General features: G+C 51.9%; 1 protein-coding gene across 2 annotated transcripts in view; it reads right to left on the bottom strand.

Moving 5' to 3' along the window:
- Positions 1 to 19812, bottom strand: part of septin12 (septin 12) — a 37810-nt gene extending 17998 nt beyond the window's left edge. Inside the window, exons 1-2 of one of the 2 annotated variants that reach the window (XM_030089510.1) lie at positions 19591 to 19812; positions 6326 to 7756 (exon numbers count right to left, since the gene is read on the bottom strand). In XM_030089510.1, coding sequence (XP_029945370.1) covers positions 6326 to 7756; positions 19591 to 19645 — 1486 coding nt within the window. In that variant the 5' untranslated portion in view covers positions 19646 to 19812. Of the gene's footprint in view, positions 1 to 2248; positions 2317 to 6325; positions 7757 to 19590 lie in introns of those variants that run through there. The other variant, XM_030089514.1, reaches the window with a different exon arrangement.
- Between the last annotated feature and the right edge of the window lie 4076 nt (positions 19813 to 23888).

Consider the following 23888-nt stretch of genomic DNA (forward strand, 5'->3'; position numbering starts at 1 on the left):
CATGAGGTTTTGGGAGTTTCCGTTACTTAAAGTAAAATGTAGGCTCAAGTCGTATCAAGAACTCAACGAGGACTTTCAACCAAGCTGCGAAGACTTCAACCAAATACCCAGAAACCCCTGAGAAAGGATAAACGGCGTGGTGGCCTTGAAACCCTGCAGGTTGAGACAGTATCTCTCTGCAGCCTCACAGGAAGAGGATAAAATGTAGCCGACAGCCGAGACGTTGACGGGAGCTGATGTTACTGTAGCAGACTCCATCCTCAGCCTGAAGGACCAAAACCGTGAGCACCGCTCAGGGTTGATAAATAAGCCAGTCTGTCGTCATTCTGGGCTCCACGGTCCGGCCGGGCGTCCCGGTGCTCCGGGCTCCAGACCAGCAGCTCCCCGTGATCCGTTTCCCAGACTGCTCGGGTTCTCAGGCCGACCACACACCCCCTCTCCTCAACCTGCTGAGCACTGAGGGACTATATTCAGTCTGCCTCCTCCACCGAGTCAAACGCCTCCACTGCCCCCTGCTGGCTGGTCGGAGAACAGCTCGCCGCCGCCACACGGGCCACATCCAGGACCCTCTCTTTAAAACCCTCGCTTCAGGTGATTTCCTCTGATTCCTGCTCCAGTCCGCCGCCACGCCGCCACCACACTGAAACACTAATGACAGAATGTCCCCAGCTCACGTTCAGACAGCAGAATAACCTTTAGACAGCGAGTCCGGGCGGCTTCCTTTGTTTTCATGTAAGGATGAAAAAGTCCAGCTTTCATGAAGCCAGTGCATTGTGGGCCAGCAGGATGACAAATCATTTCAGTTTTAATCAGTGTTTCAAACTGGTAATGATGTGACTGAGATTTAAAGCAAACAAAACTCTGAAGCTCAGTTTATAAAGTTCCAAATACACGAAAAACAACTGCAGCAAAATAATAATAACAATAATAAAAGGTTCATACAATTAAGAACAGCACTTTGAAACAGCATCTCAAGTTATAAATAGAGTTCAGTAATACTAAAATGAACCGCTGCCCTCTAATTAGATGTAAAACTCTCTCTCTCTCTCTCACACACACACACACACACACACACACACACAGTGCTTGGAGCAGGAATGTGGAGTGTGTGCCTCGCAGCGTGTATCAACATGAAGACAAAGCCGCAGGCGGCCGGCCCTCCTCCCGGCTCCCCTCGTCCACCAGACTCTTCTGTCCTGTGACGAACTGAACTTTAGTGTTGACAGAAAACAAACGGAGCTAAATTTAGGCCCAGAGAGGAGAGGAGGGCCGCTGTGGCAGTGAGTTCACCCGCAGACGAGACTTTGATCCTTAATTTATGAGTCAAGAATCAGAAAAACCTACAAATCAGAAAGCTTGGAAGAGGATGATGCGGCGGAAATCTGTTCTTGCTGTCACTCTTTTGACCTCCAGGTGGCGCTGCTACAGAGCACACATTCAGTTTTTAGCTGTCAGCGGCTCTTTAACAGATCTGAGGAGTAGACTTCAGACCGGGACAGTCAGGGTTCAGCAGAGACGTTGTTGTTGTGTGAGCAGAACCCCAAAACGTCGTGGTGTAAACAGCCCCCCGTCGCTCCTCCTGCCCCTCCCCGATCCCTCCTGGCGCCCGCCGTCTCCGTGTCCTCACACACTCCATCACAACACTCGCTCACGCCGTAGCGGACGCAGGCCTGTTCCCTCCACGTGCCGCCAACGTTTTCCAGCTGTGGATGTCAGAGCGGAGCCGCTTCGTCTTTCAGATCACACGCACACACACACACACACACACACACACACACACACACACACACACGCACACACACACACACACACACACACACACACACTCGGACACGCTGGCTCCCCAGGCGGAGGGGTTTATTAAAGATGAGTCAGACTCTGAAGCTTTCGCCCTGAGTGCTACTTGAAGTTTATAGTTTCCTGTTGATGTGAAGTTAAGTACACTGCTGTGATAGCTCACTTCCACACACACACACACACACACACACACACACACACACACACACACAAAGTGTGGGTCTGATTTTGTGATTATTTAACTTGGAAATGCTAAAAAATATGTACAGACACAAGAGCAAATTTTCTTGAAGTTGGCTTCCCATTGGAAGACATGACTGCCGATGACCTTTATTTACACCTTGCAATCGAGTGTGAAACCGACTTCAACTGAACTCAAGTAAACAGATCCCCCAAAACAGACGTTTTGTGTTTTCAGCGGGGCCTTCTTCTATTTTCCAGGCGGACTGACCCGGGGCTGATGGGACTGCGTCGGCGTGGGACCAGGAGGCTTCAGGACCCTGGCGTGTCTGCTGTCTCCGGTCCTGTCGTCCTTTCATGTGTCGTCTTCCCTGACCGTCCGCGCTCTGGGTGTGAGAGACAGTCTCTGGTTGTTTGTGCAGCAAACCTCAACAGCTAATCTTATCTGGTGCAGGAAACACATTTCGGGGGCCTTGAACCAAACGAGCGGGCAGGAAGCAGGCCTGATGGGAAGGAAAGGCCGGCGGGCTGAGGCTGAGGCCGAGAGGAGGCTCCCCTCACAACACGGCCTCATTTTCACCGTTTCCTTTGTTTTTGAGCGTGCTCGGAAACGCCGGACTCCCCCGACCTTTGAGGCGAGCCCGACAGCGCCGAGCATCACACGCAGTGTTTGGAGAGAGAGGAACAGCGAGAAGACGGATCAGGAAGCAGGAACCGGAGCAGACGAGGAGAAACGTGCAGGAGATCAGAGAACAGGACGGAAAGACCCGATCTGGTTTCTCCTCGTCCCTCCCTGCGTCTGAACTTTCACTCTGAAACGGATACCTGCTTTAGAACACAGCAGGGACATGAGAGAGACTTGTTCAGTGCGGCTGTGGTTTTCCCGTGATGACTGTTTTGAGTGTGTTCGGCGCTGATTGCACGGTGACGGCTGGAGGAACGAACCTGTCGCCGTGTTTTGGGCGTCGGCTTAAACATCGGTTAGCGCCGTTTCCACCCGGCTTTCCGTTTCGACATCTGCTGCGAAATGACCGGCGCTGCTGCGTCATCTGAACGCCGGTCTCTCCCACTTTCAGGGAATCATCGCCGCGTAAACAGCAGGTGTGAGCTTCCTGTCCACTCCGGTGGAACCGCCGGAAAAGTCCCTGTTTCAGCTTGGTGCGCTCAGATTTCAGGCGTTGGGCCGAAGCCAAGCAGAGCGGCGGCACTGAAAGAACGCCAGAAAGGTTCCTCAGTCCGCCGGAGATCAGGTTCTGGAGACACATGAAACCGCAGCAGAGCACTGTGGGAAAATGCCGCTCTGTTTGAAGCACGGCGGCGGAACAATCATGCTGCTGCAGGCTGCTGCTCTGCCGCTGGTACTGGAGACATGTTGGAGAAGGATCATAGAGCAGCCTTTAAGGTCTCTGAGCAGGACATGGGATCAAAGGTCACCTCCAGCAGCAGAATGACTCGCCTCGTCGACCACCACGGATTATTTTCCCACAAACTTCAGAGCGCTTGAACGCATCAGCTGCAACTGAAACTAAAGTTCCTGCAATAAAGTCCAATAAAATCTTCTGTTTTGCATTTTGAATCTGCCTAATTCCAAGTTTTTTAACGCTATTTTTCATTAACTTCACACATTTAACTGAACATTCCACGAAAGCAAGTGGTTTGAATCCGCTGACGGCTGTCCTCTGAGCTCCGGAGGCGTCCCTGCCGGGTTCCTGCAGCTACAGATCAGGACGACACCAAACAACATTCTTTCTTTCTTTAGAAAACTTTAATGAGAACTTGATCCCAGCAAACAGACCTCCTTCCTCCGCGGCCCGGAGCCCCTTCTCTGCCTCTAATGCTTCAGATGGGAAACAAAACAGGATAGAGAGCAATAATAATTTGACTGTAAACATCCATTAGAGCACATCAAGCCTATAATTTAGAAGTGACTGCAGGAGCGTCGTGTTCTGAGCAGAGCAGCAGCTGTCAGACGAGACACGAAAACCAGGCGGTGAGCTTCAGCGTTACTGCGGGAAAACTCTCTCTCAGTGGAGGAGTTCCTCAGGGATCTGCTCTTGGTCCCATCCTGTTCTTCTTTTGAACACACTCCTATTTCTGCCAGTTTTTTTCTTTCTCATTGATCATAAATGAAACTCACACAGCTGTATGTACAGCCAGACTGTCAAGACAGCAGGAAGCCTCCATGCTAGCTTAGCTCAGGGTTAGGTTTCTCAATCGAGGTTTAGTTCACTTCTTTTTAAATCCATCTTATTGGGTTTCCACCTGTTTTATGGAAATTAATTCCACACAAGCCAGTTAGGAAGGCGTGAGGCTGCTGGGAGAGAAGCGATAAGGTCTGAAGGAAGACGCCAGACAAAGGAGGGAGGGACGGCGGAGGAGACAGATGGGGGGCGGGGGGTCTGTTTGCTGAGTGGCAGGAGCTGAACTTTGGTTTCACAGATAACCAGGCCGCTCCGAGTTCCCCAAGGAAAACCATCGTCTCAAGCACAGAACCACCATGCTTTTATTTTGAAGCTGTGCACCGCTGGGGCCAATCTGATGAAAGAGAAAACGTCTGCAGCTTCTTCTCGTCTCATCCAGAGAAGTTTTCGTTATGTTGACTCGTTTGTCTCTGATATTAATGTTTTCATCTCTCATTGGCTCGACTAGTATAAACTCTGCATTCCTGAACGCTGCGGCGCGTTCAGCCTCACAGCTGGACCTTTTACAAGGAACAACACAGTGACAATCTCACTGCTACACACACACACACAACTGGACACAGCGGTCTGTAAACTGCTCATCATAGCATAGATCTAATCAGCCAATCACATGACAGCAGCTGACTGGACTCCAGCACTCAGGAATCTGCATTCCTGAAGAAAAGGTCCAGGTCGGTCTGGTCGGGGTCGTGAGGGGAAAGAAATGTGTCCGACCCGGCAGCTGGGAGTGTGAAAGGTTACCACAGGATGAGTTCCACTGACTGACTGACAGCTCGACCCACTTCTCCACCCTGTCGGAGATACATGAAGCAACAGGAGAACAGCTTGAAGAGATGCATCCAGGCTGTTCTTTGAGTGTTGAGATAAACCAGGTCAGTTAGACATTCAGAACCAGTCCGTTTCTCTCTGAACAACCAGACCCAGTGGAGCAGAACACTGGCTAGTAGGAGATGACTTCAGGTGACTGGAGATGGACTGATACCACTTCATGGACGGACGAGTACAATACCAACCTTTAGCTACCTGCCGGTTCTGATCCGGAGTAAACTGAGTAACAGGTATGAAAGACACGTGCTGCTCTTCTCTCTCTGCACAGCAGACTCGTAAAAAGCTCAAATTAAGATAGAATTTTCCGGATCATTGGAAGCCTCTTTCATGTCTTCTTCTTCTTCTTCTTCTTTTTATCTGAGAGGAACTGGACCCAGTCCAGGAGAGACGGCTGGAAAGCCCCCACAGGTGTGTGAAAGCAGATGCTGCTGTTTGTTTGTCTTCTGCTCCGCTCTGTGTTTTTAACCTGCGACTCCAGCAGAGCGCCGCGTAAACATCCGGACGCCGCGGCAGAGCGCCCAATCCTCAGAGAACATCTTCACATCTAGACCTCATGACGTCTGTTTTAAAGTCCCTGCAGACTGAAAATCACATCACGGACCAGCCGGTGCTGCTTTAATAAAAAGTTCCTGTTATGAAACAGAAAGATTGTTCAAGCTGCATTTTGCTTTTCCAGAGGAGTTCCCTCCCACTGCATGTCCACCAGGAGAAATCTCTAACAAGTGTTAAAAGGCACCTCAAACCTTTTTATCTAATTCTGATGAACACTCTCTCAGGCCCTGTTTACACACATAAACACCGTTAACTTCAACAGTAGGAGTACATTTTGACACTGTTCAAATTTCCCCACACTTTCCCAGGATATAGGGTTTAACCACTGTGGCCTGTCCAAGCGGTGGAATTTATCATCTACATCACAACGACACTGGATGGGTCAGCAGGAGACAGTTACCTAATGCACTGAATAAGCTGAAAAGTGATTGATTAGTGTGTTATTGTGTGTGAGAGTGAGTGTGTGCAGACATTCGTATCTGCCTGGTTCCCTCTGACTAACCTTCACATGTCCTCCTAGAGTCACACAAGGACAATGGAAGCAGAGGAAGTTTGCTGTCATCACTTGCTCAGAGCACACAAACACATTTACAGAGAGAGAAAGACAGCAGAGGAAGAGTAACCCCCCCCCCCCCCCCCCCCCCCCCCCCCCCCGCCCCCCCTGGAACTGTCTCAGCTGATTAAAGCAGTGTGTGTAAAACTCTTCAGGAGAATTTGTCTCTTTTCAGGAGTGTCGTCTCGTTTTAGCGTCATTAAAATGATCTTACCTTCCCGTTCCTTCTTTTCCTGTCTCCATGCGGGAACTCCCAACGTGGTTGTGGACTCCCTGCTGCTTTGGACACCGGGGGACGGGGTCAGGCCGCTGGCCGGACCGTCGGTGGGGGCCGGCCAGGAGAAAGAGGCAATCCGCTGTAAGATCAGGCCGACGGAATCTCCGGCATCGTCGTCTCCGTCTTCCAAAGAGCCGACGGCTCTCAGGCTGGACGTGCTGGACGAACTGGAGGGACTGGGCAGGGTGGGGACGACCTGAACCACCTGGGGCCTCGGCAGGATGTCCAGCTGGAAGGTCTGCGCCGGGGAGAGAGGAACATGGGAGGCAATCATCTCTGGGACAGAGCTGGAGCTCTGAGAGGGGGAGCACGGGGAGAAGTTCGAGAAGGGGTGGTGAAAGGGGTGAGGCGCTGTGTCAGAGGAGCTGTCCAGGCTGCTGAGGGAGGCCGACGGGCTGGCGGCACTGGACGGAGGGTCAAAGTGATGCTGGGCCCCCCCTGAGCTCCTGGACGCTGGATCTGGGTGGGAGGGGCTCATGGGTACCACCTCGATGCTGGTGGGTGAAGAGGGGGACATGCTGTTGACCAGACTGTCCAGATCCAGAGGGAACTTGTTGAGGCGGGGGGTTTCTTTGGCTCTGGGCTGGGAGGGCTTCGGGGCTCGAGGGTCTTGCTGCTGGGAGAGTTTTCTGAAGCCGCCGTACCGCTCTTCCCCAAAAGCATTGCTGTTACTCAGATGGCCATTCCAGTTGGCATTGGCATCGCGGTACTTCACAGCACCCTTCTGCGTCCCGGCTGCATCGACTCCGCCAGGAATGTGGATGTCGTGAATGGAGACGGAGCCGTGGTTCACCCCCCGTGGCTCCTGGACCCCCTGCAGCAGCGCCTGCCTCTGGCCGGCCTCCGAGCTGAAAACGCTCCCATGGCAGGAGGCCTTCTTCACGCTGGCGTCCGGAGCTCCGCGGTACTCGCGCTGGGGCTGAGGGCTGTGGTACGACCCCATCCTGCCCAGAGGCAGGGTGTAGCCGCCGAGCCCGGAGTACTCCAGGCTGGACGTGGAGCTGTGGAGGCTGTCGTCGTCGCTCCCGGGCCCCGACAGCATGGAGAAGGCGCTGGGGTTCAGCCTGCTCTGGAAGGACGCCGCTCTGGTCACGGAGGCGCCGTTGTTGTGGACGGACGGCTTGTTGGCGGTTCCTCGGTTGAAGGACAAGCTGCTGGCCACAGCGCGGGATTTAAGCACGGGGCTGGGCCTGGAACCCAGGTGGGGGTGAGGATGGACCGAAGAACCCAGGCTCTTGTTGTTGAAGGTAAAAGGAGGAGATCGTCCGAAGTGGCAGGAAGAGGGCGAGATGGGCGTGGGCACAGGGGAGGCAGGCGAGAAGGACGGGGTGTCGTCAGCATCTTCAGCGTCAAAAGATCTTTTCAGTGCTGCAGACAGGAAGAAAGAAAAAGCAAGTCGTTAGGGCTATGGATGAATAAAGGGACCAAATCTGAGATTCCAATTTCCAAGAACAAAAAAAACTCTAAGAAAAGAATCCAGATTCTATCATCCGTTGTTCAGACACACTTTAGAAGGTAGCAGGACACCACACTGCATAACAGCGAGAAGTCGTACCACCTGGGACCACCAGATGTCACTGTATGACAACAGAAAGCTGCTACAGTACCACAGGAAAGCCCCTAAAATCTCCACCTATATACAAAACTACACGGCACAATTCAAAGAAACCACAGGGAAACAAAGAGCTGAAAGATGGAAACAATAACAGAAAGAGTTTAGAGAGAGAAACCAGCGAGGAACTGGAGAAAAGAAAAACTCTTCCCGTGATGAAGAAAACAAAGAAGGCTCATCGTGGGCGAAAAGTTGAGGAACAAATTCACATCAGGTTCTGGAATAAAAGCTGCTGAACCAGGATTGTCAACAATTACTGCACATGTGAACATGGACAGTATGTAATACAGTAATTCACACAAAATGTTGTTGGAAACTGTTATTCAGGGGCATCTTTATTTAATTTTTTTTTAATCAAATATGGAAAACTGGCTTTTGAATTTAAATCATACAATTGAAACAAGTCAAAGGTCCAGCCATGAAAACCAAATGATTGGTTTGGTTGTTTCACTCTTGAATGGAAGGATGGAGGTGCTTTAACCAGCACTACTTTAACACCACCAAAAGGAACTGGCAATATCAGCTTTTTTTAAGTTGGTTAATAGATAAACTCAACAGGAAATATTAACAGAAGCACACAAGCATTTGTGGTTGTCCCTCATGTACAAAGAGTCCTGTGGGATGATCTGTACTCAGACACACATGTCAAAAAACCCGAAAACGCAACAAAAATTTCACATTTTCAGCTGCAATAGCTTGAGTGTAAACAGGACCTGAAGCAAGCTGGTCTTTCTTGGCCTGTTTCCAGCTGAACGCAGCTGATCTCGCAGCGTTGGGAATACGTTGGGAACCTGAGAAGCTATAAAATAATAAATCTGTTTCATGATGTCGATCCCAGGCTGACTGGAAGGATTTCTCCATCACTGACGTTTCATCAGTTCTACCACTGCACACTGAAAGGTTAATATCTATCTAATAAAACGTGATCTCTCCTCGCTGCTGCTGCTGCTGCTGCTGGACTGGTTGTTCAGTCTGGGTAATTCTGTTCTGCTGTTCTGGTAACTCCAACCGTCTGCTGAAGCTCTGCTGAAGCTCTGCCCTCATGAATGGATTGATTTCAAAGAACTCGACTTTGGTTTCACGTGTCTACAGGACCGTTTTCCCAACGGACCACAGAGCATCTAGGACAGGTGTTGGCTTTTGTTCCTCACTTCGCTGACGGTGTTCCTCGTGGCTTTTCAGTGAACGCACCCTGAATGCAGGTACATGAACACAGTCGGCCCGGTTCTCCTCACTGCTTCGAAGTGCAGATGAATCTGAGCTCCTCCACATACGTTCTCACACAGGCAGCGATTTTACAGCGTTAAAAACAGATTCCACCTGCTCAAGCTGCACAAGGCCCAGACTGACGTTTCGCTCATCATGAGTAGCAGCCTGACAACACTGCCACCTGCTGGGCGACGGCAAAAAGCCACTGCGAACAAAACAGATCGCTCAAACTGCAATATGGACACATGTCCAGCTATCACCTGATACCGCAGCAGTTAAGGCTGTTCTAGTTGATTCAGGTTTCACGACCGATGGTGGAGTTTAGAGGGACTGATCTGGAGTCCCTGAGTGGCTGAACGGAGGCAGACTGGCTTTAAATCATTTACCTGCCGAGTTCCGACCTGAGCTGCTAATGGCTCGCAGCCCCTGCAGGCTCCAGGCAGGCTGCGGGGAAGGTGTGTGTGTGTGTGTGTGTGTGTGTGTGTGTGTGTGTGTGTGTGTGTGTGTGTGTGTGTCTGGCTAGGTTCACTGAGTCTACAAGTCTGAACCTGCCCTCCATGCAGGAGATAAGGAGTCCTGGTATCAGGTAATTGCTAACACCCTGTCAAACAAAATAATTACCGTGACAGTGCCGCTGCACCTCGTCTCTCCTGTGTCAGTGTGTGTGAGTGTGTGTGTGTGTGTGTGTGTGTGTCTACCTGTTGTGTTCCTTCATTCTCACCCTAATCCTCTCCCATTACACAATGCGTCATCTGATAAAGCCAGAAGCCCAAACGCTCCGTGTCTCTGGCGCTCGGGCTGCCTCCACGGCTCCGTCCCGGGGAGTGTGTGCACGCCGCGGGGCGGCCATCCAGCAGCAGTGCACGTGGCTGCGCGTGCACGTGTGTCTGCTTTGACTTTTATCTCCTCCTGTTAGGCACCATTTGTCAAGTCGAACACCCTCGTAATTGATTGCTTTTCCAGAGGATTTCAAATGCCTCCGAGTTACTACTCCTCAGCCAGCGCAGAGAAAAATGCATTTTGTCCAACATTCCTGCTCCAGGGTTGGAAAGGATGTGTGTGTGTGAGTGTGTGTGTGTCAGGTTAACCTGTAAGGCCTGCAGCTGTAATAATGCATGTACAGTCCAGACCCTAAACTTCGACATATGAGGGCAGCTGTGAGGGAACCGGCTTGGTTGAAGTTACTCATTAACCAGAGGATAAATAAATCATGGTAATTGTGCAGTGGAAACGGCTCCTGGCATCCTCAACTGATAACATCAACAAGATCCTCATCTTTTCCCAGTGTGATCAACAAGTTTCACCGTCCTGCCAGAGCCCTGCAGTCTTTCAGCTTTCAGGTCCCTTTAACACAGCGTTTGACATGAAAGCATCATTTTCGTGTTTTCATTTCAGAAAAGTTTCACCTTTACACGGTAACATATTGAAAACGGATTCTTTCAGATTTCGTTTGAGGCCCTGAATCAGTCTGATCGAATCTCACGCCATGAAAGCTTCTTTTATCCTTCGACCATTGGGGCTCATTCTGCAGCGTTTCTAAGTCAATAAAGGGCAGGTGTGAAAGGGGCTATTGTGGGATTTGTCCTGTGAAGTCGGTCAGCAGCCGTGAAGTGAAGAGCTGCGGTTGTTGCAGGTTTTGGAAAAAGTCCAGAAACTCATGAAGGAATTAAAAAAAAAAAAAAAAAAACAGTGAACAAGTGACCTTCAGTTCAGCCGGTCAGCATCACATTCCTGCAAACCAAGAAACTGTGTGTGTGTGTGTGTGTGTGTGTGTGTGTGTGTGTGTGTGTGTGTGTGTGTGTGTGTGTGTGTGTGTGTGTGTGTGCGTGCGTGACTAAATTGTGACGGTAGTCTAAATGTCACCGTCACATTCCAGGGACAGGCTCAGGGTGCAGAATACAGTTGGTAGAAGAATTAGCTTGGCTGAACTTAAAGGCCTCTGAGCTGAAAATTTAAATAAATTAATAAACAAAAACAGGACATCATTGTTTCTGCCACAGATCAGGTTAATGTCCTGGTCTTTGGACATTATACCTGGTTTCAAACAACTCAGACTTGTATAGTGATCCCCATCCTGCCACTGGAAGCTTTAACACCGTTTCTGAAGGCCTCCAGGTCCATGTGCGCTCGGTCCGCATCGGTCCGTGTTTCATAAAAATCTTCATCGACTCCTGTCCGCTAGGATCCCTCCCCAGACGTTTTTCACAAAGCCCAAATTTTGTGACTGCATTGCACAAATGTGCTGGTGACGCATGCGCCAGAGCGCCACAGCAAACGAACAAAGATGGACACCAACTTTGAAGCCTTCAGGCGGCTCCCCCATCCTTATAATCCAGGTCTGAAGAACTACAAGGACATCCAGAAGCCGAGAACCTCGTGGACAGAGATAGCGAACTCTGTTGGCAGGGATGAGAAGACCTGCTGACAGAAACGGAAGCATCTGCGTCACCGCTGTCAAGAGGGGGCGCTGAGGCAGCTGCCAGCCGTGACCCCTGACTGGCCGGTGCTCAGAGGCCACTGCTCATGGTTCCAGTACCTGTCTGGAACTGGACTGTCTCACCGCTCAATACCCGAGACAGGTCAGGTTCACGGCCAGCCCGAAGTGTGCCGGGACCAAGAGGGGTTTGGTTCTGGGCAGAGATGATACCGAGTACTGATACAATTTAAATACCATAGAGCTTAATTCATACTCCATACGCAGATGATACACCACTATGCTTTACCGCGAACCCCTCCAACGGTTATCGGTCGTACTTTAGTCATGTTTAGCATGTAGCATGGCTCAGTGCTAGTACTGACTCCTAATACCGTCCTGACTATGCTGCTCCAAATTCCTGTGTTGATTAAGGTGTTGTACCGACTACCTTTCTCCTGCTCTTCATGTTTTGGCAGAACATGATTTACGGTCACTAAAATGAAAGAATCAGTTGTTATGATGAGTGTTTTAGGATGGATGGAAGCAAGGCGGGCTGGAAGGAAGCTGCCAGAGCGGTACATGTCAGGGACCCTGCACTCACTGCCTTGACCAATTATCCAACTATTCGTTGAGGTTTTAGTGACCAGTGATCCAGTAAATACTGAGAGGACGGGGACGGGGGGCCCAGCCCGGCCCATCCAGCCCAGCCCGCCCTGTGGGCACACGAGGGAATGCTAAGTCTGGGCTTGTCCCCGACCCCATCACCACCACCACCACCGCTAATACAACCACATTCCAGACAGCGTTCGGCGCTATGGCTCTGTGGAAAGACCAAGATACTGCTGCAGATACAGCCCCTGGGGGGGAGGGGGGCTATCACAGGGGCGGCCCGAGGCTTTGGCCACTCTGAGGGTGTGCAATGCACATTAGAAAGTGGAACAGGCTAAATTCCGGGTTCAGTTATAGCTTAGTGTGGAACATATGACTCAAAATTAAGGTAAATTAAAGTAAATTAAGTAAAGTTAAACCTGAACTCTGGATTAAATAAGTCTGATTTCCTGGAACACCTTATTAAACACGATGAACTGGATATTTGTGTGCAAACATTAATTAGATTGCAAATCCTTCAAATTCTTCCCAAATGAAATATGTGTGACCTCAAGCATTGATTCATGCACACACACACACAGACCTGCACACACACACACACACACACACACACACACACACACACACACACACACACACACACACACACTCACACACTTCCACTGGCGATAAGCACACCTGGAAGACGCATTCCAGGCAGCCGTTTGTGATGTTGTAATACTGAAAATAACAGTGTCACGGCTCATAACCGTGCACACCGCACACACACTTAGACGAGCGATCCCACGAGTGTGTCTCAGCTGCGTGCCGGCCCGGCCTCCGCAGGCACCTGCTGCCTCAGAGCATTACGCTGCATTAAAGACGTGGGCCGTCCCGGGGTTAGCTGCCTCTGGAGTGAAGGCGGGAGCAGCGCTGCAGCTACAGACTTGTACAGATGCTTCTCCTCCGGGATCCGGCCATGCTGACTGTGAAAGCCCACCTCCAGCGGCAGCAGCTCCCAGTACCAAGACAATTTACTTACTCAATGAAAACACCAGTCTATTCCACGCCACCCTCAGTACATGTGCATGCATTTGTTGGATGAGCTCCCTCCTCTGGTTCTTCCGGTCTGAAAACAGCGGCCAATAAGCCACGAGAACGGAGCGATTATGGCTTTTATCAGGTAATCAGATCGTCGCCCATGAAGCCACCGATATCTGATGAGCGGGGAGGAGGGGGAATTATGGGTAATTTAAACCAGGGGCAGCTGCAGTGAGTCCAGACTGAACTGGAGTTCATCTCCAAAGAGAAGGACTTGTTCACACAGTGACTCTGCCAGCGGTTTGTCCCGCCACTCATCCCACAAATGCAAATTCTTCACATATGTGGCGTCATTGAAACCAACACCGTGTCAAGAAGCAAAGGAATGGTTTCAGTGACGGGAACCTGTTGGAATCTGCTCATCGTGAAGCAGCTGAAAGCTTTTGTGTGTGTGTGTGTGTGTGTGTGGGAACCCTGCAGTGGTGTGTGTGACGCTGTGCAGTCCAGCCAGTGGAGCCGATGACTGAGGAGAATCCCGGCTGATGGTGCGAGCGCACGAGTGAAGGCTGGAATGTCGGAGACCGTGTTTTCCAGCCAGGACCGTCAGCCAGGAGCAAAAACAACAAGCTTTCACAGAGAGAGTGTGTGTGTGTGTGTGTGTGTGTGAGGAGGTGTGTGTTTTGAGAGAGACGAGGGGGTAAGGGGTTCACTGGGTCAGGAAGTCATGGGACCCTCGCTGAGTCCTGCAGGAGCGCGGTACCAGGATGTGGCGGGACGGCCAGGGCTCCCGGTTCTCCCTGATCTCCTCTAATCTCTCATCCCGCCGCTCCGGGGTTAACCGGGGTTAACCGGGGTTAACCGGGGTTAACCAGCCGGAGGAGCCGTAAACCGGCCGCCAGCCTGCGGTCAGTTAAAGCCACTGAGGAGGATTCTCTCGGGAAGAGAAGTTTAAACCCCTCTGCGTTTATTTAGCTGTATCAAATCCACAAGCAAGAGAATTCTCACTGTCATCACAACATTCACCAAACTCCTCAGACAAAAAGAGAAGGCAGCCCAGATGGACCCTGGAGACCACCGGAGCACAGACCATGGTGGAATCCGGGCTCTGCGCCTCTCATGGAGCAGGTATTCGGAGTCCTTCCTTCTCCGTTGGTCTAACAGCTTCCAGCGTCTTCCTGCAAGGCCCGATGGGCGTGTCCATAAGAAGGATTGCTCATTCATCCAGACGGGTATTTGGGAGGTCAACGCCGAGGGTCTGCGCCGCAGCGCGTCCCCGAGGCGTCGCTGCGGACGGAGGTCAGCCGGGCCCAGACACAAAGGGCTTCAACAGGCGGTTCCCGAAACAGCCGGAAGCTCAGAACCGTCTGGGTTCAGCGCGGCAATAAGAGAGTGTCAGAGGAGCCAGGGGCCCGGGGGGCCCGGGGGGCCCGGGGGGCCGGAGAACAGGCCCCTGCCCAGACCACGCTCTGAACACTGACCCCGGGGCCGCCGGGGGTCAGGAACTCTGCGGTTATTGAGTCGTCACAGATCTGACAAGCTTCACGCCGCCATTCAGAACCGGCTTCAGACCAGGACTCCAGTCCAGACCGGAACCAGAGAGAAGGAGAATCCTTTATGGAAACACACACACACACACACACACACACCATGCAGTTTGTGATGAATGCTGAATGAAGGACGTTTTGATGGGGAAAAAAAACCCCAAAAAAACTCAAGGAAACCAGAACCAAGAGGAATCAAAGTAGAACGGCAGCAGATGGTCTGTCACTTTGACCACAGCGCTTTGAACTGCATGTTTCAGATATAACCTGGACATAAACAAGGAGAACATAGTAAATCTGAGACGCAGCAGCAGCAGGAAGCCTCCGCCTGCTGAGCAGTGAAGCTCAGTCAGTATCGCTCTGGTTCTGGATCAGACGGTGAAAAAGTCCAGATTGAAAAGTGTTCGGTGCGAGTTAGTTAAAGAGTTAAACTCTGATTTTTTAAAAAAAGGGACATTTACTTGATAGAGGTGACATTTTGTTTAAAGGGAATGTTTCTTCCAAAAACAGGACTGATGCATGTTTGCTGCTGCACGCCTCCGTCACACTAAGTCTTCAGTCTCACTCCGCCATTCAAAAACAGTGTGAGATCCAGCTCCCTGCCCAAGGACACTTAAGCACCAGCGGGGCATCGAACCACCAACCCGAGGCCTGGAAGTTGATGTTTGAATTCACTGTGAATGGAACCTTCACCAGGTGAAGCTCTGCGGCGGCCCCATGGCGGTCTGCTGCTTCAGCACCAGTCGATGCTGAGCTCCACGCTTTAGAAAGTGTCTGGAATGGTAAACATTGGCGGCGGCGGCGGCGGCGGCGGCGGCGGCGGCTACGTGACGGAGACACACTGAAAGCTTGAGTTTGGCTGGGTCTGAACCGGGCTGCAGATGGGATCAGCGATCAACAATCCCTCCATTCATGGGCCTGAAACAGGAAGCGGCAGCAGCTCTCCGCTCGGCCCCAGTGTGTTCACACACACACACACACACACACACACAGCAAATGAGCGAACGGGAGACACCTTAATCCACTTTTCAAAAACATCACAAACACGTGAGCCGACTGTACAGGACCGCCTGGAGACCGGCGCTCCCGCTGGAGACGCTGGAATCCAGCGTGCTGAGGCCTGTCCTCTGCTGAGGGTCCCGTCTGACGATTACGAGTTATAATAACCCGAGAAAACGCTTCTTTAAGAACCAGGACCAGCTGCATGCGGCCAGCGGGCGCTGCTGCAGCCGCCGGCAGGCTCGCCTTATCAGATCCACCCAGACCTGATTTAATGTCGCCTCCGTGAGGCAGCCGGCCGAGCCGCTCCACTCTCCTCGTGGCTGTTTTCATCTCCGGCAGCAGATCGGTGAAATTACAGCCGTACCTGCTTCCCATCAGCCCCGGCGGCCGGTTCCCGTCTCGCCCAGACGCCTAATTGCCGGGAGCGTCCTCCGAGGTATGCAGGCCGCCCCCGAGGAGCCCGACCGCAACGAAAACCCAGCGGGGTCCGAAGGAGGGAGACCGGTCCAACTGCAGGAGGACGGACAGGAGAGGCCGGCCCGGGGGGACGGAGTCCAGGAGAGGACTGACCGGGGGACAGAGTCCAGGAGAGGACTGACCGGGGGGACAGAGTCCAGGAGAGGACTGACCGGGGGGGACGGAGTCCAGGAGAGGACTGACCGGGGGGACGGAGTCCAGGAGAGGACTGACCGGGGGGACGGAGTCCAGGAGAGGACTGACCGGGGGGACGGAGTCCAGGAGAGGACTGACCGGGGGGGACAGAGTCCAGGGGAGGACTGACCGTGGGGACGGAGTCCAGGAGAGGACTGACCGGGGGGACGGAGTCCAGGGGAGGACTGACCGGGGGGACGGAGTCCAGGAGAGGACTGACCGGGGGGGACAGAATCCAGGAGAGGACTGACTGGGGGGACGGAGTCCAGGAGAGGACTGACTGGGGGGACGGAGTCCAGGAGAGGACTGACCGGGGGGACGGAGTCCAGGAGAGGACTGACCGGGGGGACGGAGTCCAGGAGAGGACTGACCGGGGGGACGGAGTCCAGGAGAGGACCGACCGGGGGGACGGACGGGGACAGAGTCCAGCTAAAGTTGGGGGGGGCCATCCAGCACCCGACTCACGGCTCCCGACGCAGCATGCGTCTGGTCACTTCGTGAATGTTAGATTGGATGAAAAGCTGCTGCTGCAGAAGATTTCCCACAAACCCGTCTCCATGGCGATGTGCCAGAAGCGCGTCAGACAGACACGACGGCGGCGATCCAGCTGGAACCAGACACGAGCAGGCAAACCTTAAAAAATGCGAAAATGACGTCTGGGTCGTGTTTCAAAGGAGTGAAATTGTAAAAGACGGATTTCGTGTTCGGGCCGGTCAGGAGTGACGGAGGTCCAGGGCACCGCCACGGCGGGAAGCTACGTCAGCGGATCTAAACCCGTTTCACAAGAAGCGTTCTGCATTCACACGGCGACGTCTTGAGAACCGTGCAGCCGTCATGTTCAGCAGGACCTGCTGCTGAGTGTGTGTCCGACTGAGACAGCAGCCAGACTCAGAGTGTGTGAGGTGTGTGTCTGCCTCAACGTAGCACTGCTGTGAGCACAGCTCTCTCACATACACACACACACACACAGACACACACACACACACACACACACACACACACACGTATATGAGTCTGAAAAAAGTTTTCAAAGCTCACACTGTGTCCCCCCCCCCATGTCTCTGCAGGCTGAAGCTGTCCCCTCCATGTGAGATGAAGACTGAACCAAACTTCTTCAAGAAAACAAAACAGAAGAAGAAACCGGAGCTTTGAATCCACTGAGGGAACTGCAGAAAGAGACACGAGCAGCGACCCCCCCATGAGATCAGTAGCTTGGAACTGACAGCACTCATGCTCATGAAGAGGTCGGTGTTTACGGCACAGTTACCGTTTCCTGGACCAAATTCAAACTCGGATTGTCTCTATGTCCACTTCCCAGGCCTTCATTTCACGAGGTCAGTAGAAAAGCCTGTAAATGTCTTCAGAACGTCAGAATGGTCGGTGGAAGCTGCGTCAGAACGGGACTCAGCCAGTTTAGCCCGAAGCTCCGGCTCGGTGGGAGCATGTCCTGCTGAACCCTCAGTTTCCAGACAGGAAGTGAAGCGTCAGACTGAAGACTCTCCGGCCTGAGAAGACGGTCCACATCGCGTCCAACGAGACCAGGAGGAAGACTGGTTTACTGTTCTCCCGCCTGACAGGAAGTCATCTGAAGACCCGGAGAGCTGAAGGAGGTTCAAACTGGACTTGATGGTCATTTATGGTCCAGTCAGGACGCTCTGGACTGGACAGGACCTCCGACACGACACGCTGGACCAGAACCAGAACCAGAACCAGAACCAGAACCAGAACCAGAACCACCTGACAGCAACGTGACCACAGGCTCCCACCCCCAGCGCGAAGCACGGCGGAGGCACCATCAGGCTGCCGGGCCTCCTCGGACCCTGGACAGTTTTCCAGCGTCCTGCAGGACGAGCCGGTCAGTCGGCTCCGCCCCCTCGCAGAGTCCAGCAGGGTTTCAGTCTAAAGCCGGATTCACCTTCTGCTCTGCTTCCTGTCTGCTCCGCTGGTCCTGAAGATCCAAGCTTCCTCAGTCTCACACACTCCCTCTCACACACTCCCTCTCACACACTCCCTCTCACACACTCACTCTCACACACTCCCTCTCACACACTCACTCTCACACACTCACTCTCACACTCACTCTCACACACTCCCTCTCACACACTCACTCTCACACACTCCCTCTCACACTCACTCTCACACTCACTCTCACACACTCACTCTCACACACTCACTCTCACACACTCACTCTCACACACTCCCTCTCACACACTCCCTCTCACACACTCCCTCTCACACACTCACTCTCACACACTCCCTCTCACACACTCCCTCTCACACACTCCCTCTCACACACTCACTCTCACACACTCACTCTCACACACTCACTCTCACACACTCACTCTCACACTCACTCTCACACACTCCCTCTCACACACTCACTCTCACACACTCCCTCTCACACACTCACTCTCACACACTCCCTCTCACACACTCCCTCTCACACACCCCCACTGAGCTGGTCCCAGACAGGTTCTGGGCTCCTGGGGCTGCTCTCTGATTGGCTGTGTGTTTTGCTGCTGTTTGCAGAGGATCAGCCTGGTTCCTGTGCTCTGAGGAACAGACTAACTGTGCCTGAAGAACATTTAAAGAGCGTTTTAAGCTGCTTTTAGGACTGTTTTGCAAATAAATGTAAACAGTTTCGAATGATTTCCCAGCTGGTTTTCATGCATTTAGAATTAAACGTTTCAAGCAGCTCGAGAGTTTGACTCCATTAAACCGTTTCCTGCTTTGCTTCCTGGACTAAAACCTCTTATTAAGATGAATGCCTCGTGCCACATTAACTGTTTTTGACTCCTGCAGCTGCGCACATCCACAGTTTATAAACCTTTAAGTTCAACACATTTCAGAACCTTTTCAAGCTTCTGCATCAACCAGAAACACTTCAGCTTCACGCTGGAACAGACACACACACACACACACACACACACACACACACACACACACACACACACACACACACACACACACACACTCCCACAAGGTACTGCAGCAGTGAAAGAGCAGGAGAGAGACTTCAGAGCGGACTTTCACTAAATGTGCAGCTGAAAGAGGCGCGAGGCTTTCTGAGAGGAACCAGACCCAGACCCAGTACCAGACCCAGACCCGGACCCGGACCCGGACCCAGGGCCTCCACGCTTACCTTCAAAGTCTGAGAGAATGCCTTCGAGGTGGTCGTTCATGGGAAGGTCCGACATCCTGTCCGGAGGCGCGCGGCTCAGCTGTGGAGGAGAGAGCGGAGCGGGGGGGTCCGGGCGGAGCGGGGGGTCCTGGGTCCTGGGTCCGGGGTCCTGGGTCCGGGGTCCGGGCTGAGGAGAAGCTGCAGCTGCTCACTGCGCCTCTCGTTTCTCTGTCCTGCGGGATCCGGGACCAGGATCCGCGCGTCGGCGTCCCACCCACCCGTCCCCCCGTCCACCCCCCTGCCCGGGGGGCGGGGGCAGGGCAGGGGGGCCGCGAGGGGGCGGGGCCAGGAGCAACACCTGGAAAAAGCAGCGCAGCCCCCCTCCTTACCTGCAGAGATGCAAAGTGAAGTTTACGCACAAAGGAGGCTTTGTTCAGTGAGTTTCAGGCTCCGATAGAAAAACATCCTTATCTCCACTCGTCTCCTCATAAACACCCGAAATCTGCATGATGAGGAGGATTAGGTTCAGGTCCAGGCCACCCAGACCCCCAGACCCCCCCAGCCCCACTCCAGAGACAGCAGCCTGAGCTTTGGGATTAACGCCAAACTCTTATATTTACAGAAGTTCTTCCAGAAAATATTAAAGAATCATCTGGAGAAAAATCCACAGGGAGAACATGAAGACACAAAGCCCGGGCACACCGACACCCATCATGTTTAAAATGGATGTTAGAAAGGTAGAGAAAAGCTAAAAGCAAAGGCTTAAAAAACTGGAATGATTTGAATTCATGCACAAAAGATTCTAAAAGAAAAAAAAAAGCAAAACTGCTTCAACAGAGTCCAAAGCGTTTAAAACACCTGAAGTGTCAAAATTATCCCCAAAGAAAAGCTAAAAAGACAAGAGAAGCTGCGGAAATCAGGTTAAATGTCATGAAAGGTTCACTGTCTTCAACTGAAACGTCACACCTTCAACATAAGACACAGGTTTTTTTTACATGTATTAAAACTATATATGAGATGTAATCTATCCGACGCCGGGTTTGCCTCATTTTAAAGGTTTTTCAGTGTTTGTTTGTTTTATTTCATTCAGTTAAATAAAAAGGTTTCATGCAAACACAGACAGTCACCAAACAAGAATGAAAGGGAGCAGAAAGAAGACAAGATGTCTGCCCCTTTATCCCCCTTTAGATTCAGTGTTTTTCAGCTCCAGATAAACTTGATCTCCAGCACTCACGGCTGCAGTGGTCGACCGGCCGACCCGGACCGGCACCGTGTGTGTTTGTTTTCCCATCGTGAGTGTTTATCGCCATCTGAGTGACCTCTGGGAGCAGAACCCCAGCCGGCAGGAAATACCACCACAGCCCTGGAGTTCCCCAACAGCTCAATATTTTCAGGTGAAATTCAGCCAGAAAGCAGAGGAGTGTGTTGATGTGTTGCTGGTCTGACCAGCGGGCCTTCAGGCCTTCAGACCAGCTTTATCCCGTCTGCTGTTTTGGTCTCAGTCTGATTCTGAGGAGGATCAGCCTGACGGACCTGAACGGTCTGCAGAGCCTGACGGCGGCTCGGTCTGGCCTGCGTGTCTGCAACCGTGACTCTGAGACCGGGTCTGGATGACCCCCCGCCGTCCACACACACACACACACACACACACACACACAGGGCACATTCCAGCCTGTGTGCAGATCATGCAAAGTCACTGTGACATTAATCCTGCAGGTTGGAGCCGCTGGGCTAATGAGAACCCCCTGATCCTCCGTCCCAGCCGTGTGAAGCAGAGCTGCTCTCTGAATTGTGGAAACGGTGGTTTACAGGAAGGACGCCTCTCAGGAGGAGGTTTCACTGTGTGTGTGTGTGTGTGTGTGTGTGTGTGTGTGTGTGTGTGTGTGTGTGTGTGTGCGTGTGTGTGTGTGTGTGTGTGTGTGTGTGTGTGTGTGTGTGTGTGTGTGTGTGTGTGTGAGTGTGTGAAGCTGCTCCCACGTCACGCACACTCTTTGTTTCAGGACGCAAAACCTCGTCCCCAAAACATAAATCATTACATCTGAGAGGCGAGCCGGCGGTAAGCCAGGGTAGTGTGTGTATGTGTGTGTGTGTGTGTGTGTGTGTGTGTGTGTGTGTGTGTGTGTGTGTGTGTGTGTGTGTGTGTGTGTGTGTGTGTGTGTGTGTGTGTGTCGTGCTCTGACTCGCCCGGAGGAATCTCCTCACACTGCTTGATGTCTGTGGCGAATCACCGGGGCCAGAGAATTGAGGCTCCGCATTCCTCAGTAATTTGGATGAAGCGCGGCCTGATGGACCAGCGTCTCTCGGCCCGCCGGCAGACACAGTCCTCAGGACGGACAGAGGACAGCCTCACCGCCGCTCTCTTCAGACCGTCTGAATGCAGAAGGGTTGGTGAGAGTGGAGCAAAAAGCAGACGCCACAGACTGAATGTGCTTCTATTATTTGTACAGGAACTTGTAAAGCAGCAGTCCTGGTTCCTCTGGCAGTTCCTGGAGTCCACACAGTGTTTCAAACTGAGACGTCGGTATCCTCTGAACCAAATACAACGACACGTTGATGCTACATGTTGCATTTACCTCCTAACTGACTGTTAATCTGTCCAATGTGGAGAAAGGCGTTGTTACACCTCTCATGATCAGTCCTCGTGTCTGCACAACGACAGGCATTCTCAGTCTGCAAAGGAAATCACTGTTCAATATAATAATGCTTCGACATCTTTGTCTTGTAGATTAAGAAAAAAGGCAACAAAATCATGAAGATCAGCAGTATTGCCGCCATCTTGGATGAGGACTCAGCCCTCCGTTCTCCTTCAGACCATTAAAATGATCAGAAGTTACAGAATTTAAGACACATTTCACCTGGTTGGAAGCAGACATGTAGTAATGAGCCAGTATGCTGTTTTTTTAATTAAAAATGAACTTTCAGTAACAGTGCTGGTCATGGCGGCCATTCCTCACAGGAGGTTAACACACATTTTTAACAATGTGGTGGATATTAACACAAAAAACGAAAAACCTCATCAAATAGCATAGCGGTGCATTTATGATTTTCAGGATTCGCTTTATTCTTGAGTTGATTTGTTGATTTGCTTCAGTTTTGTGCGAGCAGCGGGTCCTCATCCAATATGGCCGCCGTGCCAGCATGCCGGCCCCAGTGGGCTCATTGGGTCGTCCCGAGGCGGTTCAGGGAACCTGGTGTTCCCAACACCATGAGAGGAACGTTCATGACGCCGCCCGGGTGTCAGGAGACAGGAGTTCTCATGTCCGGAGCTCTCAGGGGGAAACGATGGCGTTACGGGACGCGTCGGTCTCACCGCTCTCAGAACCAGCTCAGACGCTGGCTGTTCAGGACTCTCAGCACTTCCACCTGTTTGGGGGGAAGAGTTTATTGCTGCTGCCTCAGGATGGATTATCTCTCCATAGCGACCTCCAGTGGCCGGGGTGAGTATGACTGGAGGTTCAATCCCTGGTCCTCAGCCTCAGAGATGAGACCAGAGCAGATGTTTCCTCCTGCTTCACTGTCAGGATCTGGCGAAGGTGTAAAACACAACTTTCAACCTTAAAGCGCGGATCAGATCCGGGGTTTTAGTCAGAGGTCAAAAAAAAAAAAACCAGGAAGAACTCAAAACAACAACAAAAACCTTCTGATCTGAACCGTAGTCCTGACAGGATGAGAGTCCCTGAACCGGAACCATCAACAGGAACACTGCTCCCTCTGAATCAATACTGAGGATCACATGATCTGATCCTTATTATTTCAATCCAGTAAATACCTGATCATTAGCTGATACAGCCTGACCTGAATATCCAGATTCAGAGTGTGAAACTTTTATTTGTGATTTCTATCAACAGAAAGTGAAGCAGCTGTTTTTGGTGTCTGTGGCTGATTTAACTGTAGCAGCAGTGTAGGAACACTAGAGGGCGCCCTGTTCCCACATTTGTAGAACGGCCCTCCTGAAGAGGACTGTCGCTCCTGGAACTCTGTTTCCCTTCAGTAAAGTAAATCGGATGAAAGTTAACAAGTCAAACATCTAAAAACCTGAATCCCTCTGAAATGAGTGGTGTGTGTTTTTATTTCAGTGTGTTAATGAGGATAGCTCAGCCCTGTGCTGACCCCACAAGGGGTCAAAGGTCCTGGATGACATCATTGATTCACTGGTGGCAGCTGATTGGTCGGTGACCTACTGGATGGATGCAGAGCTGCTGGGTATTGATCAAAGTTTGGAAACATTCACCGTCCTCCTGAAGCCTCGTCCACCCGGGACTCGGACTCCACCTGCCCCCCGCAGGGTTTTAATTAAACATGAGCCTCAAATCCCGTCC

The sequence above is a fragment of the Salarias fasciatus genome, chromosome 4 (assembly GCF_902148845.1).
Source record: "Salarias fasciatus chromosome 4, fSalaFa1.1, whole genome shotgun sequence".
NCBI classification, from domain to species: Eukaryota; Metazoa; Chordata; class Actinopteri; order Blenniiformes; family Blenniidae; genus Salarias; species Salarias fasciatus.